At 50.9% G+C, this 15,852-nt stretch overlaps 9 protein-coding genes across 9 annotated transcripts; 1 reads left to right on the top strand and 8 right to left on the bottom strand.

The window, feature by feature from the left end:
• Nucleotides 1-17: 17 nt before the first annotated feature.
• Nucleotides 18-494, bottom strand: ASPSYDRAFT_163543 (uncharacterized protein; the record flags this gene model as incomplete). The annotated part of the gene is made up of 2 exons (XM_040843175.1): nucleotides 18-248; nucleotides 285-494. 2 exons carry the CDS (start codon nucleotides 492-494, stop codon nucleotides 18-20), a joined length of 441 nt encoding a protein of 146 aa, XP_040696731.1.
• Nucleotides 495-1,294: 800 nt separating this feature from the next.
• Nucleotides 1,295-1,787, bottom strand: ASPSYDRAFT_95286 (uncharacterized protein; the record flags this gene model as incomplete). Its single annotated transcript, XM_040853101.1, has 2 exons — nucleotides 1,295-1,404; nucleotides 1,463-1,787. 2 exons carry the CDS (start codon nucleotides 1,785-1,787, stop codon nucleotides 1,295-1,297), a joined length of 435 nt encoding a protein of 144 aa, XP_040696730.1.
• A 1,479-nt stretch (nucleotides 1,788-3,266) lies between these two features.
• Nucleotides 3,267-4,208, bottom strand: ASPSYDRAFT_73473 (uncharacterized protein; the record flags this gene model as incomplete). The annotated part of the gene is made up of 1 exon (XM_040850713.1): nucleotides 3,267-4,208. The coding sequence occupies one exon, from the start codon at nucleotides 4,206-4,208 to the stop codon at nucleotides 3,267-3,269; it is 942 nt and encodes a 313-aa protein (XP_040696729.1).
• Nucleotides 4,209-4,707: 499 nt separating this feature from the next.
• Nucleotides 4,708-5,234, bottom strand: ASPSYDRAFT_95284 (uncharacterized protein; the record flags this gene model as incomplete). The annotated part of the gene is made up of 2 exons (XM_040853100.1): nucleotides 4,708-5,028; nucleotides 5,088-5,234. The coding sequence occupies 2 exons, from the start codon at nucleotides 5,232-5,234 to the stop codon at nucleotides 4,708-4,710; spliced, it is 468 nt and encodes a 155-aa protein (XP_040696728.1).
• A 2,199-nt stretch (nucleotides 5,235-7,433) lies between these two features.
• Nucleotides 7,434-8,901, bottom strand: ASPSYDRAFT_51594 (uncharacterized protein). The gene has a single exon (XM_040848321.1). It carries the CDS (start codon nucleotides 8,833-8,835, stop codon nucleotides 7,792-7,794), a length of 1,044 nt encoding a protein of 347 aa, XP_040696727.1. The 5' UTR covers nucleotides 8,836-8,901; the 3' UTR covers nucleotides 7,434-7,791.
• An 81-nt stretch (nucleotides 8,902-8,982) lies between these two features.
• On the bottom strand, nucleotides 8,983-10,507 carry ASPSYDRAFT_51592 (uncharacterized protein). Its single transcript, XM_040848320.1, has 6 exons — nucleotides 10,350-10,507; nucleotides 10,101-10,300; nucleotides 9,946-10,052; nucleotides 9,511-9,860; nucleotides 9,394-9,448; nucleotides 8,983-9,332 (listed from the first exon to the last, which is right to left on the bottom strand). The coding sequence occupies exons 1-6, from the start codon at nucleotides 10,437-10,439 to the stop codon at nucleotides 9,106-9,108; spliced, it is 1,029 nt and encodes a 342-aa protein (XP_040696726.1). The 5' UTR covers nucleotides 10,440-10,507; the 3' UTR covers nucleotides 8,983-9,105.
• A 473-nt stretch (nucleotides 10,508-10,980) lies between these two features.
• Nucleotides 10,981-11,577, bottom strand: ASPSYDRAFT_51591 (uncharacterized protein). Its single transcript, XM_040848319.1, has one exon. It carries the CDS (start codon nucleotides 11,365-11,367, stop codon nucleotides 11,155-11,157), a length of 213 nt encoding a protein of 70 aa, XP_040696725.1. The 5' UTR covers nucleotides 11,368-11,577; the 3' UTR covers nucleotides 10,981-11,154.
• Nucleotides 11,578-12,225: 648 nt separating this feature from the next.
• Nucleotides 12,226-13,760, top strand: ASPSYDRAFT_51590 (putative glycosyl hydrolase). The gene is made up of 2 exons (XM_040848318.1): nucleotides 12,226-12,919; nucleotides 13,015-13,760. Exons 1-2 carry the CDS (start codon nucleotides 12,407-12,409, stop codon nucleotides 13,690-13,692), a joined length of 1,191 nt encoding a protein of 396 aa, XP_040696724.1. The 5' UTR covers nucleotides 12,226-12,406; the 3' UTR covers nucleotides 13,693-13,760.
• Nucleotides 13,761-14,017: 257 nt separating this feature from the next.
• On the bottom strand, nucleotides 14,018-15,493 carry ASPSYDRAFT_562779 (uncharacterized protein). The gene has a single exon (XM_040849186.1). It carries the CDS (start codon nucleotides 15,053-15,055, stop codon nucleotides 14,195-14,197), a length of 861 nt encoding a protein of 286 aa, XP_040696723.1. The 5' UTR covers nucleotides 15,056-15,493; the 3' UTR covers nucleotides 14,018-14,194.
• Nucleotides 15,494-15,852: the final 359 nt, after the last annotated feature.

Here is a 15,852-nt window from a genome sequence, read left to right as displayed (position 1 = left end):
TAGTAAGATAGTATAGATCAAGCCTCCAACTCCTCCTGCACCCTCCAGAACCACCTCTCAAACTTCAAACTCGCCATAAACCAATCCCCATCCACCTTCTTCCAAACCTCACGATAATACCCTCCCCCAGTTCCCCTCCACCCTCCCTTACTCCCCAAACTCGCCGCATGGTACGTAGCCGGCCACACAGCACGCACCTCATCCCCAGCCACAAGACTCAACTCGCCAGGCCCAACAACATGAATCGTCTGCTGCGTCTCGAACGCCTTGGCGAAGAACCCGACGAAGGCCTCGCGGCCCTCGAAGGAAAAAGTAACGCCGTGCTCGACTAGCACTTCCCCGCCGGGCGCGTGGAACGAGGCTTGTAGCGAGGGAAGGAAGATGTTATCGAAGCCGGCCCAGTCGTGTGTATCCGCGAACCGGCAGTACTGGGATTTCTTGAGCCGGATGACTTCGGCGATTTCGTATGGGACGATGGGAGTGAAAGTGGGCATTTTGAAGTTGAAGTTGAAGCTGAAGTCGAGTCACTGGTGCGTGAATCGGGATATCTTTAGGAGTGGAAGTGGAATTGGGTATTAAGAGGGCACGCCACGTCTGCGGGGCACAGCTGGTTAAATATTGGAGCAGCAGCAGCTGCGACGATCTGCTCGTATACAGTGCATTCGTATTCGGCGTGAGGCAGGCTTGGCTGCTTGTCGCTTCCCCGCGTGCCACGTCTTCGTCCAGTCTGCGTGTCGCAGGAAATGTTTAACTCTGATACGCTGGCTCGTCTTCGCAGCACTGGCGAGGTGGTGGCTTCATGGATAAAAGAAACCCGACTGTCCTCTAGAAATAACTAAATTTGTTGAACTGTCAGATATACCCCTGTCTTGGAGGGGACCAGGAATAGGCGCCATAGTGCCTTTTTCTACTATTTGCCATTGTCATTGAGTACAGTTTGAAAACAGGATATGGTGTCAAGGCCTATTCGTAGAATGAATAGCAGAGGTTCTGCGTAGACGGTTTATTTTCTGTTATTTGTAGTACAGAATCCATAGTAAGCGAAAATAAACGAAATAGACTATTTTACATACCCAACGCTGGGAAAGTAGTTTTCCTAGCATACAAATCACAGCATACCTACTGTATAAAATACATGATTGATATCCGACTAGAATAACTGAGTTGTGAAGGTGCTACGCACGGGCGTTCCTGGATTATACTTTAAGGTCCGCTACGGGTTCAGACGTAGAATAATAACGAAAGCAATTACTGAAGACGGCAGAAAATACTGTATACATCCCAAGGTGCTCTTCTATCCTGACGTGGTGGGCGCCGGGCAGCCACAGGAAGAAGCAGTATTAGCAGTATTAGCGGAATAGGTGGTAGTCTGGAAGCCGCAGGACGTAACCATATCATATGCGTCTGTCCGGCGGTGTCAGCGAATAACTATGAGCCACGAGATCAGTTTAACTCTGCTTACCATTGTCGTGAGGATCATTATCGTCATCGTCGTCATCGTCATCGCCGTCGCCGTCATAATCTTCGTCTTTGGGATGATCCCGTCTGTACTGTGCAATGCATGCCTCACACCGGGGAATCACAGTGCTTGCCCGCCTCATATTGCACATGCATTGCGTTTCTGCAGTATCATTATGTGTGTTTCTGTCGCACCGCCGGGAAGCCCTGACGACAGCGCCGCAGGCCGAGTAGCAGGCGTCCGGAACATCACTTTGCTCAAGGTCTGCTAGGGCCACATGGCCCAAGAGCAAAAGGCTAGAGATAAAGAGAAATAGCTGAGGCCGCATGCTGATAGCTGATGATGAAGAATTGGTATTAGGCTTGACGCTGCTGGGTGATCGGCCATCCTGCAGCTATAGATCTGATTTTATAGCTGCCACTCGCACCTATTACAGAGTAATTACGTTGGTCAAGAATTGTAAATGGGCTTCAGCTCGACGTAAGGAAGTGACAACATCGTGAATCACGAGAAGTTATTGCCCAGGTATCTGTACGGAAGCTTACCGAACTATGGTTTGACGCCTCCGTGGCGACCCCTGCTGAAGAGACCCTGTGTCCCTTGAAACGAATCATTACAGGGTCAGCCCTGGTAGACCAGTCAATTAAGCTCCAATGTGCTGTATACCTTAAAGGCATTGTGGTACAGCTAGGTATTGCGCAAGACAGGGCCGTAAAATACATGATGTCAATGAACCAAAGATGCTTCAAACTGCTTGGCGCGTGCGATCCAATCTGACAGCGGCAGCTGAGGCTTACGTCAAGCCAAGCCATGAATACTCGAGTACAGAGAGTGCCGATTTATCAGTTGCAGGTGGTTGGTAATCGAAAAGCCGCGGGCAGGACAGGCTGGCCAATTACCAGACATAGTGCTTGCAGCATACACAAAAGCAGCGTAATAATGTATTAGTTTGCAGATATGATGGGGATAATGACCTAAGAAGTGCCGTTTACCTTTGGCAACAAAAGGCCAAAGAAGCGCTATTGACGGTAATGAAGTCTCCCTGATTGTCCTCGCCGATGCCACCCATCTCTTCGGCGTCTATCCCGGCACTACGGCCATTCCTTCCTGTATTTGGATGTCCCCCTGCCGGGAATGTATGTCGACGTCTTGACGTGGTAATAGGGAGTCGTTGTGATCCACGATTCCGGGATTTGTGCATCGGCCTCGTCAGTCCAGCTCGTCACCGAAGTACTGGGCAGCAAACGGAGCATTGTAGAATATGCCTTGACAACCCTGCGCTCAGATGGAGTCCCTGATAGCTTACCAGCGTTTTTCCAGTCACTATTCAATAATTACCCAGTGGGTGCTGTCGACGGGAGTCCGCGAGAGCCCTGGGGGGTTGGTGGTTGTGAGCCTGTCTAACAGGGAAGGTCGAATGAGCGGGTGCCTGTTAGATTCTCTGGAAACAACAATTCACGCTTTGAGAGCAGGAAAGACCTCTGCTGCCGGTATTCGCGAAGGAAATCCTTAGACTTGCGGGCTGATAAGTCAGAGTATGCGAGAGCCCTTAAGATATGCTTCTGAAGCAGGAGGTCGTTGCTGATGTTGGTCGACAAGAAAGGAAATGCCGGAACCGCAGACGAAGCAATATTACTGATTTGTTCTTTAAGAGGCTACATACAAAAAGGGGAGAGAATAGGAAAATGCAATGTGGAAACACAACTTTCAAGTCCTTGCACCGGACAACTAACTAGTATTAACAATATGCGAAAGACAAGATCTGGAGGTTATCTCCAACAACAAAAGCACAATTCAGTAGGCTAGATCAGACTGCCTTGGGATTAGTAGGAATGAAATTGTGTGGTAAGTCCCAGCCTGAATCAACGAGCTTATACCCCGGTACGCCGGAGTGATCCCACCTAGGCAAATCGGAAGGAAGCTCGCCATGGATGATCATATGTTCACGGAGCCGGAGAAGTGCCGCATATCGATCGTGCCCTTTAGGGCGGCCTTCGTTGTTAATATACTGCCAGGCCCACCGGAACTTGGGCTGAAGAGTCCTATAATACTCGGGCTTGAACGGGTATAGGGCTCTATACACTATACGATGAATGATATCCTCGTAAATGCGCCTCAAGTAATTGCTGTTACTGAGATCCTTGTCCATGTGCAGTGCCAGCATGTATATAGCGCCCTCAGTAAAAGCATCCGGATTCTGGATCCGGACAGGATATAAATTCGTCCATGGCCCGGTAGGCCCTTGCGAATCCGGCTCGGGGCCGCCATTGGGTGGGGGTAATCTGGGGTCATTAGAGGTAGTAAGGCCATGACCGGCAGCGAAGCTCTCTTCGGTAAGCCATGGCATGACAGCAGATCTCAAATGAAGAGACAAGACTATGCCATTGTGATGGAAGTGAGCCGCGGGAATGTGGTGCAGGTCGGAGAATCTGCACGAATCAGCATATACCCATTCACGGTCTCGAATCTTCCTGGATATATCACTCCGGTCTCCCATAAGGTCTATGCAGTCGGAACTGGTGCATATCTTGAATTTGAATTTGGAAGCGCTTAGTGCATCCACAGCCTTTTGGATTTGCTTGTCTTCGACTGCGAAATCAGCCTCTAGATATGGCTTTGACTGACCAACAAATCCAGCTGCCTTTTGTCCCACCAGAATACTATAGACACCGGCATCATCCATTGCTTCGGCCGCATTGGCGGCAACAAATGCACCGCGAACGGGCTCTCTCACTTGTTCAAGAGACATAGCTGTGCAGTTATTCAAAGCGAATCGTTGATGACTCAGTCAACTGGCACCGCAGAGAGACTATTTATAGACGCGTCGCCTTTGTAAGCTCAATCTTAAAGGCCATGGTTTTGGTCTTTTTCTTTTCTTGGACGTGAAGAGTAGAACATGAAGAAGCCTCACAAACTCTACATTGGGGCCATCGCTAAGTGACAAATTACTAACTAGAAGTTGAATGTTTCAATGAAGCTCATAAAGGTCTTTAATGATGATCAATGAGGTGGCCGTGAATAGCAATCCTTTGGCCCAACAATCTTGCATTCAATCCGGATATAAATAAACAAAGGCCCATCATTGATGACATAATAGAAGTTGAACAGACAAATCAGCTTTGAAACAATGGTGACTACCACCTCAGCACACGACTGGGAACTCAGTATCGCAATGCCCATACCAACCTTTCAATGGTGGGTCCGATCGCAGCACCAAAAGCAAAGCTCGATGGGATGGAAGTCAAGGATTAGTCCCAACGTTGGTCTGGAACTGATAGAATTTCTCGCCACCAAATCTCACTTCCCCCTGCAAGAATAGCAAAGTATGCAATGTCGTCCTTAAGAATCGACAACTGATCCAGTGAATAAGCCAGCCGCCTTCCCTGCTTCGAGAGACGGAGCGCAATGGCCAGTGCGTGGTAAACCCTCGCCTCCAGGATACCGACTGGCAGACACGGGGCCCTGAACACAGCTTCCGTTATGATATCCTCTGGTGAAAGGAATGGGAGGTGGGTGATGTTCGTGACCGCTGCGGCGTCGACAAGCGTCGATCTTGACAACCAAGGGAACTTGCAACGAGGCGTTAGTGAGTATACAATGAAAAGTGGCCAGTCTCCGACCGACATACTTCCCATATCGCCATGAAGGACACCAGTATTCCGTTGTTTGCCCGCAGCAGATAGTCAGATTCCTTCGAGTATAAGTTGGGATATGTCTCGTAAAGCCGCCCGGCGACGTTGGTGCGGATAATTTCAGTGCTCGGGAAGTACGTCATCCCTTGACCACTTCAAGGCTCGTTCAAGAGCCGACTCAGAGGGATCGAGGCCGTACCGCAGAGGCTTTGCGGAGGTGATACAAGAAGTGTTATTTCCTAGACAGCAACTTGTATTAGCATCAACCCGGCCCCTTTTTCTTTCTTTTTTTGGCGGGTGGTGTTAATGAACGTGACAGGAAGGAATAACCTCGCAATCGACATCGAGAACAAGCTGGGCAGCAGCTAACGATCCGACAAGTAGGAGACCTGATTCCGCCAATCCTGGGGTCGCCGCAATGCTCTGGATTGTAAGATAGGCGGTGCGTTCGACAGTTGCAAGTGAATGTGGGGAGTTGTTGGGCATCCTTGGTGAGTATATCAACGTTGAGGGAGGTGAAGGGTGAGGGCCGTTGTGGGAATGATAACGTCTGGGGTGAGGATGCTTTGGGTTGAAGTTGAAAATAGTTATGTGGTAGCTTCTACGCGGGGGAAGAGCTGTAAATATTCCTCTGCCTGGGTGCTACTCTTGGAATCTGAAAACAGACATCGGAATCCCTCTGTTTGTTTCGCGATTGCCGTACAATCTCCCACCCCTCCTGTCAAAGGTTGCGTTCATAGATCAGACCCATGCAGCAATCCGAAAAGCAGGTGGAGGATACATGAGATCTGTTCGAATACGCCACAGTCTCAGTTACCGGGTGTGGGTTCCGTATCTGAAAAAGTCGCTGTCCAGGAGAAGTCGCCTTAATCTCAGGTATTCCCATAGATGATAATTACGACCTCATTCCTTGTATCCCAGAGTCTAGTTCGGACACACTGCCGCTTCCGCAGGGCCTGGAGCTAGAGAGCGTAGGGCTTGGCACAAGCCACCAATGGGCCAGATACTCACCGATCGTGGATGTTCCAGGACGGAGGAGAGAGTCAACAGTGTCTCCTGATTGGACTGTACCGTTACCATCAGGTCACAATTGCAAGGGCTCCACGCACGGATCCAACCTTGATTGGCTGCTGTCTCTTCTCATTGGCCGCAGCAACGACTCTTCACCTCCGCCAATGAGCTTAATTTTTCCAATACAGTCTAGATAGTAATATGGAGCGATTTGGAGGGTAACCACTAATGGTCCAGATGACGCCCCAAGGAGGCTCAGCTGTATCGACTCCAATTGCATCTTTCGTCGGCCTCCACATCACCATGCGTGTTTCCGTGTTTTTCGTTGGTCCCAGGTCGGCGAGCCACCACACTCAGCAGCCCTCCAGCTTGGTGCTTGGCGCAGTCTCTGGTCTTTTCTCAAAGACCCAGCGTCTTGTTGGTGAAGGGGGCGGACGGTTGACTTCCTAAACGTAAATATGCATACTGCGACACTGAAGTTGTGTGACCCGTGGCTAGTGCGGTGTCTGCCATGAGATAACACCCAAAATTTCCAATGCAAATAGAAGGCTATTGTTATTATTCCCGGATATCGACAATAATCAAAGATCAGTGGCCTGAACCGCGGAAGCTTCTTAGAAGCTTCATCCCAGTTCTCTGCACTAATAATCGCGGCTCACGAACTGCGCACGGAATTCCAGTCCACGGTTCTCCACCTTGGACTACCCAATCCATCGGCTAAGTCTCTGCATAACTGCAACCCCCAGCTTGTCATTATAATGCAGGTGCTGATGCAGGAACCGAAAGTCTTCAATGATGCGTAGTTTCACTGATCGGAGAAAAGCTAAATACACCAATATCAGTCAGTGGCGCGACGGAAGATTCCCGTTCAGAGAGTTGAATAGATGTCAGGTCTCCTTTTTAGGTAGTGAAGCCCGCCGACACTCCTCGTATACTGGTTTATCCGTGAAAATACAGTGTACCTGCTCATGCGCCCGTCATTCAAACCAACGAAGCCAAAATCAGATTTCAGTGGTACAAAACCCTACCTAGCCCCTGATAACTAGCGGCTTGGTTTCAAGACAACCAACTTCCCAGGCTTGCTGCATCACTGGAATCAAGAGTTGGAGAATACCCCGCATCCGCGTCTGGAGCTCCATGGGATGACGGTGTACATATGGAAGGTCTACCCCGGTGATCAGTATGGTAGGATGGTAGTGCGTATTATTTCCTTTGTTGTAAGCTTATTTTCTACTTTGTGCCGTTTTCAACAACTGGCCTTTATACTGGCGAAAGTAATTTCGAGGGCTGCAGGAACGGGCGATGGCCTGCTGACAGTTGAAAGGAAAGAAGAGTGAGTTATATTGATAACGTCTATAGGAATGGTGCTGATGAATGTTTCAGAATGGGATTAGTGTCGTTTAAACTGGATGTTGAATTGGCTGAGGGCGAGATATCGGCCAGGTAAGCGGAAATGTTTATGTACTGCGGGAACTGATAGACGTACAGGAACCTAGTCTTTGGATTCTGAACAGAACAGGTGTCGATCTGTTTGCGTTTCCTAGTTGATGGTTCATGCTGGTGATGTTTCTGCGTCAGGGTTCTAAAGCATGGGCCGTGTATATATCAACACCAGAGGCAGAATTTCAATTAAGTACTCGCAGGCGAACTTTGATATCATATTTGTCTTACACCTGATGACCAGCCACATCAGGCTCTCGTTGACTCACGTTGGAGGATATACGCCTGCCGCTCAGCAGCCCATGAAGGCAAGAGTACAGACAAAGGAACGGGCTCCTTTGCATGCTCTCCCGCATAAACATCCGGGTCAACGGTGCGGACTTTGGCATGTAGAGGCAGCGTTAATTCATCCTCATTCGGAAGACCTTCCTGCTCTAGACGCTCCATGACCCTCCTGCCCTCCTCATCAGCAGCCCTGCGCAGAAGCTCCCAGAATTCCTGGTCCGACAATTTCCACAGCTGCTCCTCATTGATCCAACCCTGCTTGATGACATCGCCGATCACCTGGCCAGTCCGCCGATACATATCTATATGCGCCCGATTCGACCAGACGTCTCTATCGCATTCCAGGTATGCACGGGCAAGACGGAGAGATAGATCCACATTATCAAGAACCAGCAGACGCCCCGGATGATCGCTACTCGGGAACACGCCCAGAGAAGCGAAGACGCGCTTTGCGTCGGGCAGAGATAATTTGCCGAACCCCACAGCGTCACGCAAGGCGTAGTCCAGCCGGTCGGCGCAAAGATGCGGGGCAGATTTCTCCACGACCGGGAACAGGCTCTCGTCCAGTATCCGTGCGCTGTCCAGCCCATGACTCTCCAGGATGCGCGGGATCTCGGCCATATGCGTATTCACGGCTCGGTCCTTGTGGACTTCGTGGTAGCTCTCCTCGCCCGGTTGCGAGAGCGCCCAGTCGACTACATGGCTGAGGGTTGTGTGGCTGATGTCGTGGAGAAGGGCGGCGGCTTGCTCGTCCACGCTGGAGCCTACGGTGCGTGCGAGGAGAAATGCACCGACCGAGTGTTCCAGACGTGTTAGTCGGTGAGTGAGGCCGAGAAGGCCAGTCACGCCGTGTTGGCAGACACCCTGCAGGCGGAGGACGGCGGGGGAATGCAGCAGCGCGACCAGGACTGGCTCTGTGATTAAATGGTCTCCGTATAGGTCATCGCGAACGAGGACCTGGGACTCGGATGGGTATTCGAACGTCTGGAAATAGCCGGCTTTGAACATTGTTTTGGAGAAGTCGATATATGCGAGGCTTGGTTGGCTGTTCGATGTGACTTATAGGTTTGCTTCGGTGCCTAAACCAGGTTGACTCCAATAAAAGTCTGGCCCTTGCTTCCTTTTCGCTTTAAATCGGCATGTGATGAGTACTCCGATTTTGACTTTTATGGATTATTCTCAACCTGTAAATTTTATATCGACACCGGAGTAGAATTCATCCTAGGTACTCATTCGCTACCACATTATACAGCCAACTTAGAGATTTGAATGACCCTCCTAATAAGTATCCAATCCAATCAACTCCCTCGCCCTCTTAGACAGCACTGGGTCCTGAAGCGGTCTTTTGATAGCAGCTTCATATGATGGATGATCAGATGGTGGATGGCGGTCCCTGACGCGAAAATTCGCCGGATCGTGAGTGGTATTCCTCTTTGAGTTGAACGCCTCGATTCGGACGGCTTTTGCCTCGTCGGAGATACTGGACGCTGGCTTATAGCAGACGTCTTGAAAGATTAGCATTACTCGGGCGCTTTCTTTGCTATAACTGAAACTCAGATGACTTACAAGCAGCAAATCGGTCATTGATCGATGATGGCGCCGCACCGTAATGTATAGTTCGCTTGAATAATGTCAGTACCTGGATAGTGTGTTTGTTGATAGTCCACTAGCTGTCGAACATACCGAGTCCCAGAGTAACAGATCACCAGGCTGCGCGCACACCTTTGTCCACTTACACCCCTTTGACTCTAGCCACTGGCACATCTCCTCATCGACATACTGGAAGGCGGCCTTGCTCCAGCCATTCTCGCCCTGTTTGTGGTCGAAGCGCTGCCAGAGCTCGCTGTAAAAGGAGCTGGAGCCTTCGAGGATCATCAGTCCACCGTCTTCGGGACCGTTGGGGAGCAGGTTTAGGATTCCCTGGACGGTGTCGAATTTGGCGTTGAATGGGGACTGGTCGACGTGGGACCATGGCGCGAAGACAGGGTCTGTCTTGGGACGCTCCTTTTCGGGCATGGAGAGGTTTATTCCGTCTGCTGCTGTCAGCCGCCGTTACGAAGAATGGATATTCGTCATGCATTCATTTGCTTTGATGCCCGATGACGATTGGAGGCGCACCAAAAGAAACGAGTAGCTCTTTCGTCCCCCAGATCTGCTCCCACTTCTCAACAAGTCCAGGCTCGGATTTCAAGTCCCAGACAAACTGCTCGTGTCCGATGCCGTACCTAGACGGTTTAGCTGGGTTCCGTAAGATACAATGTAATGACTCTCACGCATTGTACAGCCCACCGCGTATATGATACGGAAGATTAGTCGCCTTCCGGGTTGAAGGATCGTTACGGTCAAATCCGAGCTCCCAACTCTCAAGCCAGTCGTAGGCCTTGTTGGCATATTCAAGCGCCCTGGACCTGGGGATTGTCTCGCGGACGACTGTCCATCCTTTGGTTGATAGCTCGACTAGCCATTCGGGGGCCTAAAGAGTCAGAATTCACGGCATAGCAGAGTTGATGTATGCATGTTACCTCGTTTATCCCCGAGCTGGCACCGGTCAGCTGGATTGCCGGACGATCCTTTGTTTGCGTACTGACTGTAGACTCGGTAAAGGTGGGCATGATGCTGAAGTTCAGTGTCGTTAATATTCATTTGAAGTTGAAGTGGGATTGAAGCCGTTGAAGTCGCGATGTTGTCGAGTCAGTTGGAGCGGGGACAGCGGGGCCTGCATCTCGCGTCATCAGCCAGCAAATTACACAGCCTGGCTGACCGATGTTGGGGTATTGCAATGTACATAGCTCTCTGTGCTCTGCTGACCAGACTACTTTTGGATGCCCTTGACTCGTAGAGTCAAGATCTAGCTGACTGGGTCTCGAGACCAGTATAACCAGCTATCTAAACAGATGAATGCCAATTAGTGGGGTCAAACAGCCCTACAGAAGATTTACTCAATGCAATATAGTTCTAACTATAGATGAACTTAGACTCGATGAGCTGATGTTCTACACTGCTCCACATGAGTGGACACTTTGGCTTGGTGTGGTGCAATCGAGTAACCATTACATCAGCTTCTTTTCAATAGCAGATTAATCATTCTAATCACAGTACACTGCATAACATATTTCTGCCATATTTCGATGCAAATACACTTTGATCTGTATGTTCCTATTTACCTCCTTGAAAATCAGGCCCTGCGCCATGTCGTACCGCACAACAGCCCGTCAGTTACCTCCATCAAGCCACTTTGACAATGGGATACAACCGATATATCAAATAAAATAATTCCAATATTCGAATGAACAGCCACCTACTCCCCTACAACTAACCCAACCACTTTCATGGCCAGAGCGCGTCCTCATCCGTCCACTCTCCCTCGTACTGTACACCAGCAAACCCATCCGAACCAATCTGCATACAAAACCATGACAGCAGAGATATTGATAATGACAATGATGGTGATAATGATAATGATAATGAATATCTCCCCATCCGCTCCATCTGCATCTCCGACACACATGACGCAACACTGCCCCTCCCTCGAGGCGTCATCTCTACCACGCAGACGATCTCAGCGTCGATGGAACATTTGACGGGATCCAGACACAACTCATCTGGCTAGCGGGGCAACCGCACACTCATAAGTTCGTTATTGCAGGGAAACATGGCATACCCCTGGATGAGCTGTGCGATCGGACCGTAGGTGGTATTCGTGGCGGCGGGGACCTCAGCACTAATAGTACTGCAGAACGGAAAGAGCTGGACTGATGAGCAGCGGAAGCCGCTCCTGCAGGGAGATGACAGGGGCAGGTTGAGCTCAGTCTGTGACTGGTGGGTACGTGGCTGATGGCTGTAGTTGAGCCATTGGAGGTTAAAAATCTTATCTCGACTAGCTGGACGATCAGCCGAGATGTGATGGATGTCGAGTCTGTCGAAAGTTGGCTGAACTATAAATACAGCTAGTTTCTTGCTAAATGATTTTATTATAGTAGTAAACTCTGTTCCTGAAGACTATTCCGAACTCTGTTTGAACTCGACTTGGACCCGACCTGGACCATTTGCTACTGTTCAGGCCATGAAACAGTAGAAAGAGACGACGTCCCGACTGCCGAGTCCAGACCAGGCATGAGGCAAATCGGCGAAACAGCGGATGCGCTAGGCCAGTTCCTATTGGGAAAGACGCGGAAACGACCCACGACCGAATTTTGAGTGGCGATTGAGTTGTGGTGAAACAGGGTTCGTTCCAGGGCTCGGTCCAGGGTCCGGTCCAGCCTGCCAGGGCTGTCCAAGGCCAGACCAGGGGATGTGCTGTCACGCCAGGCACACCGAAACTCTCGCCGTGGTGGACAGACAGACAGATCTTGGATCACATCAAAAATTCGGTTCTTTTCTTTTTTTTTTTTTTTTTTTACAATCTCTTTTTCGGTACCGCGTCAAGAATGGATTGTCTCTGGGTATGTCCTCCTACTTAAGCCTCGCATTCCACACTCGTCATGCATTCCATCCACTCCTTCTGTTTCAACCGCTCCTTTAGTCCTTTTTATACCTCGTCGTTCCTTTCTATACTTCCTATACTTCATCTTCATACAAAATGTTCTTCCCACTCCTCTCATTAAGCACAATCGCCCTGTCAACAGGTACGGCAGCAGCCCCAGCCCCAGACAAAGCCCTATCCCGCGCCGTCTCCGCCGCAAACACCCTGCAATCATGGTACAACGGCGCGACCGGAATCTGGGACACATGCGGGTGGTGGAACGGCGCAAACTGCATGACGACGCTGGCGAACCTCGCCGCGCTGGACCTCGACGACGGAGCCAGGGACATCGCCGAGGGCGTCTTCCAGAATACATTCGCCGTGGCGCCGAACGTGAATCCGTACCCTGAACGAAGCGCTGCGGTCAAGTACACGTCGAAGAACGGCAAGGCGTTTGATCAGCAGCAGGGGGATGAAGGTAAAGTTCCCACTGGGGCAGCGAATGCGTCGCTGTGGTTGGATGGATCGTATGACGACGATGCCTGGTGGGGGCTTGCGTGGGTCGCTGCGTATGATGTTACAGGTCAACGGGACTATCTGGACCTTGCGGAGGGGCTGTTTTATCATCTGGTGAGTTTAGTCCGTTACACTGGATTCACAGTTTCACTGCGTCGTCATGCAGATACGGAGTACAGTAGAAAGGCAGAAAGCTAACTAGAATGCAGAGCAACTCGTGGCCCTCCAAGTGCGGCAATGGCGGGATCGACTCCGATTCCACACACGTCTACGTCGGCGCAATTGCAAACGAGCTCTTCCTGGCACTGGCTGCTGGGCTCGCCAACCGCGCAGACGACAGCGAATACTACCTCGACTGGGCGAAGCGCCAATGGGCCTGGTTCTCGGACAGCGGCCTCATCAACGACAGGCATACCATCAACGACGGACTGATGGACGACTGCACCAACAACGGCGATACAGTGTGGACGTACAACCAGGGCGTTATCCTGGGTGGTCTGGTGGAGCTGTACCGCGCCACGGGTGAGGACGACGCGTCCAACTCGACGTATCTAGACGAGGCCGCGAAGATCGCCAAGGGTGCTATTGCGGAATTGACAGACGACGACCACGTCGTGCGTGAACCGTGCGAGCCGGATGACTGCGGCGCTGACCAGACGCAGTTCAAGGGCGCTTTTATCCGGAATCTGAGGGCGCTGCATGCTGTTGCGCCGGATGATGCCTACGCCAGGGTGATTAAGGCTTCTGCTGAGAGTCTTTGGCGGAATGACCGCATCGATGGTGATAAGCTTGGGGTTGACTGGTCTGGGCCTGTTGATGGTGACAAGGTCGATGCTTCGACGCATAGCTCGGCGATGGACGCACTGGTTGCTGCCATCCGGGCGTAGATAGATTATGATTGTTATGACAGGCTTGTATATATGCATAGATATAGACCGTTTGATACGAAAGCTGGTTACTTTTTGAGTATTTGCAATAAGGGTGTGTTATACTCATAGTACTCACTGGAATGAAAGGACTAAGCAACGATCTGAAGTCGTGAGGCGGATTTAGACGTTACATCCATGGCCGGTAAGACTTCTCTCATCCAGGGTGGAAGGCTATTCCCCCAGAATGCTTGTAGGCGAGGATGCAATACCAGTGAGCACGACACCAGTGATATATCCCCATAGACGTACAATGGAGCCATCAAAGCACTATACGTAGCAGTTCCTGAGATTACCCTTTAACACCTGCAATGCATTCTAGGTATACAAACACTGTTCAAAATTACATATATTCAATACATTAAGGGGTATGAGCATGCGGCGGAAATATGAGAAAAAAAAAACAGGTCGCCATATATAAAGCATAACAGTGCAGAAACTCAGAATTTCTTGACATAATTGATCACTTTTTCGCAGGGAATTCAGAATCTGCGGGCAGTTCAGCTGTGAAGTTCTTCCCCTCTGTGTCCCTCACCGTCGTGCCCTGCATCTCATACACTCTATCAGCAGGCGTGCTCCCATGAACCTCGGACAGTTGTTGCGAAGTCTCGGTGGTCCCCACCTCAGACGCGAACTGCGTCTCGTTCTCTGAGTAAGGGGAATGTGATTCTGGGACGCTGCTGTAGGGTCCTTTGTCATCGTTTGGCCCCTTACCTCCTGCCCCCTGTGCCTTCTTGCTGTTTCTCTTCCGCCCTATAAAGAAGCCAGCAGCACCGATGAGTGCAACGCCAGCAACACCGCCGACCACGCCGCCGGCAATGGCGCCCGTGTTCGTGCTCTCGGAGTCTGAGTTGGCGTCGGAGGAGTGAGAGGGAGTACTGCTGGGCGCGTTGGTGGCTTTATTCTGGGCCTGGTCGGAACTGAAGGTGGCCATGTAGGAGTCGACTACCTCGGTGCCGACTGGCGTGAGGTATAAATCGTATTCCCACAGCGTACCAGAAGTGGTCTCTGAGTCTTCCACCCATGTGAGCATGTTGATACCCTCGCTGGACGCCGAGCACCCGAAGTCGGTGACGCTGATGTCGGAGTAGTACCAGGTCACGCAGGCAGGAGCGGTAGATTCGGTGCAAAGGAGGGCCAAGGGCTGCGGCGTCTCGGTGAGAGAGGGCACTGCGGATGCTTGGCTCAAGTTGATGCACGTGCTGTAGAAACTGCAGTCCAGACCTTCCTCGCAGCAGCCCAACATACCGGGGTACTTCTCATTTGGCCGCTGGTAGGCGCAGGTCATTCCCTGATAGCACGAAACATCTATGAGGCGCTCCATTAGTATTGGCAGGCTCGTTTATCCTGTCGCTGAGTCGGGGGGCTGCAATACTCACAGTCGTCGTACACCCCTCCTTCTTCCCATCCGCACATATTAGGATACTCCGTCATTTTGTATGTAGATAGCACAGGCCCATCTCGACGATGCTTGAGATGTGGCGGTGGCGTCGTTTGAGGGGCTGCTGTTGGTGGTGGATTACTAGAGTCAGGAGAGTTCGACGTTGGCTCTGGCGCGGGGAAGGAAAGCCCTGATACAACAGGCAGCACGAGGCAGAGCGCCTTGACCGCGGGCAACGACATTTTCGCCGGGATGGAAAGGACCAAAAAGAAAGAGAGAGAGAGAAAGAGAGAGAGAGAGAGTGTGTGTGTGTGTGTGTATGTGTGTCAGTCACAAAAATCGGCAGGAGCGCGATTCTTCTGCCCGACAAGATTATAAACCGCGTCGAGCATCTCCTTATTCCGCCTGGACCCTGCCTTGCCATGTCCAGTTCGGCCCCAAACTCCACTCTACTTTACGCCTCCAGTGGGACTGACTGCGCTGGCCAGGACTATCAGCCTTCCACGTTCGCGGGTTTGGGACATAGGGGCTACTATCATGAAGCTGACACCGAGAATGTAATTCTTTTGTGCCACCAAGAGTGCGACTACATACTAGACTACAGCAATCGGAAAGAGGAAAATTATATCCATGTCGAACACAGGTCTGTCAGTTTCCCAGAGGGCCAGGAGGAGGTGCAGTTGAGGCTAAACAAGCCGTAATTATAATTACCGTACGGAAAAATATAGCCGAATATCATT

Source organism: Aspergillus sydowii (genome assembly GCF_001890705.1).
Source record: "Aspergillus sydowii CBS 593.65 unplaced genomic scaffold ASPSYscaffold_18, whole genome shotgun sequence".
NCBI lineage: Eukaryota > Fungi > Ascomycota > Eurotiomycetes > Eurotiales > Aspergillaceae > Aspergillus > Aspergillus sydowii.
Note: the sequence above shows the minus strand (reverse complement) of the source record. Positions and strands in the feature narration are given on the sequence as shown.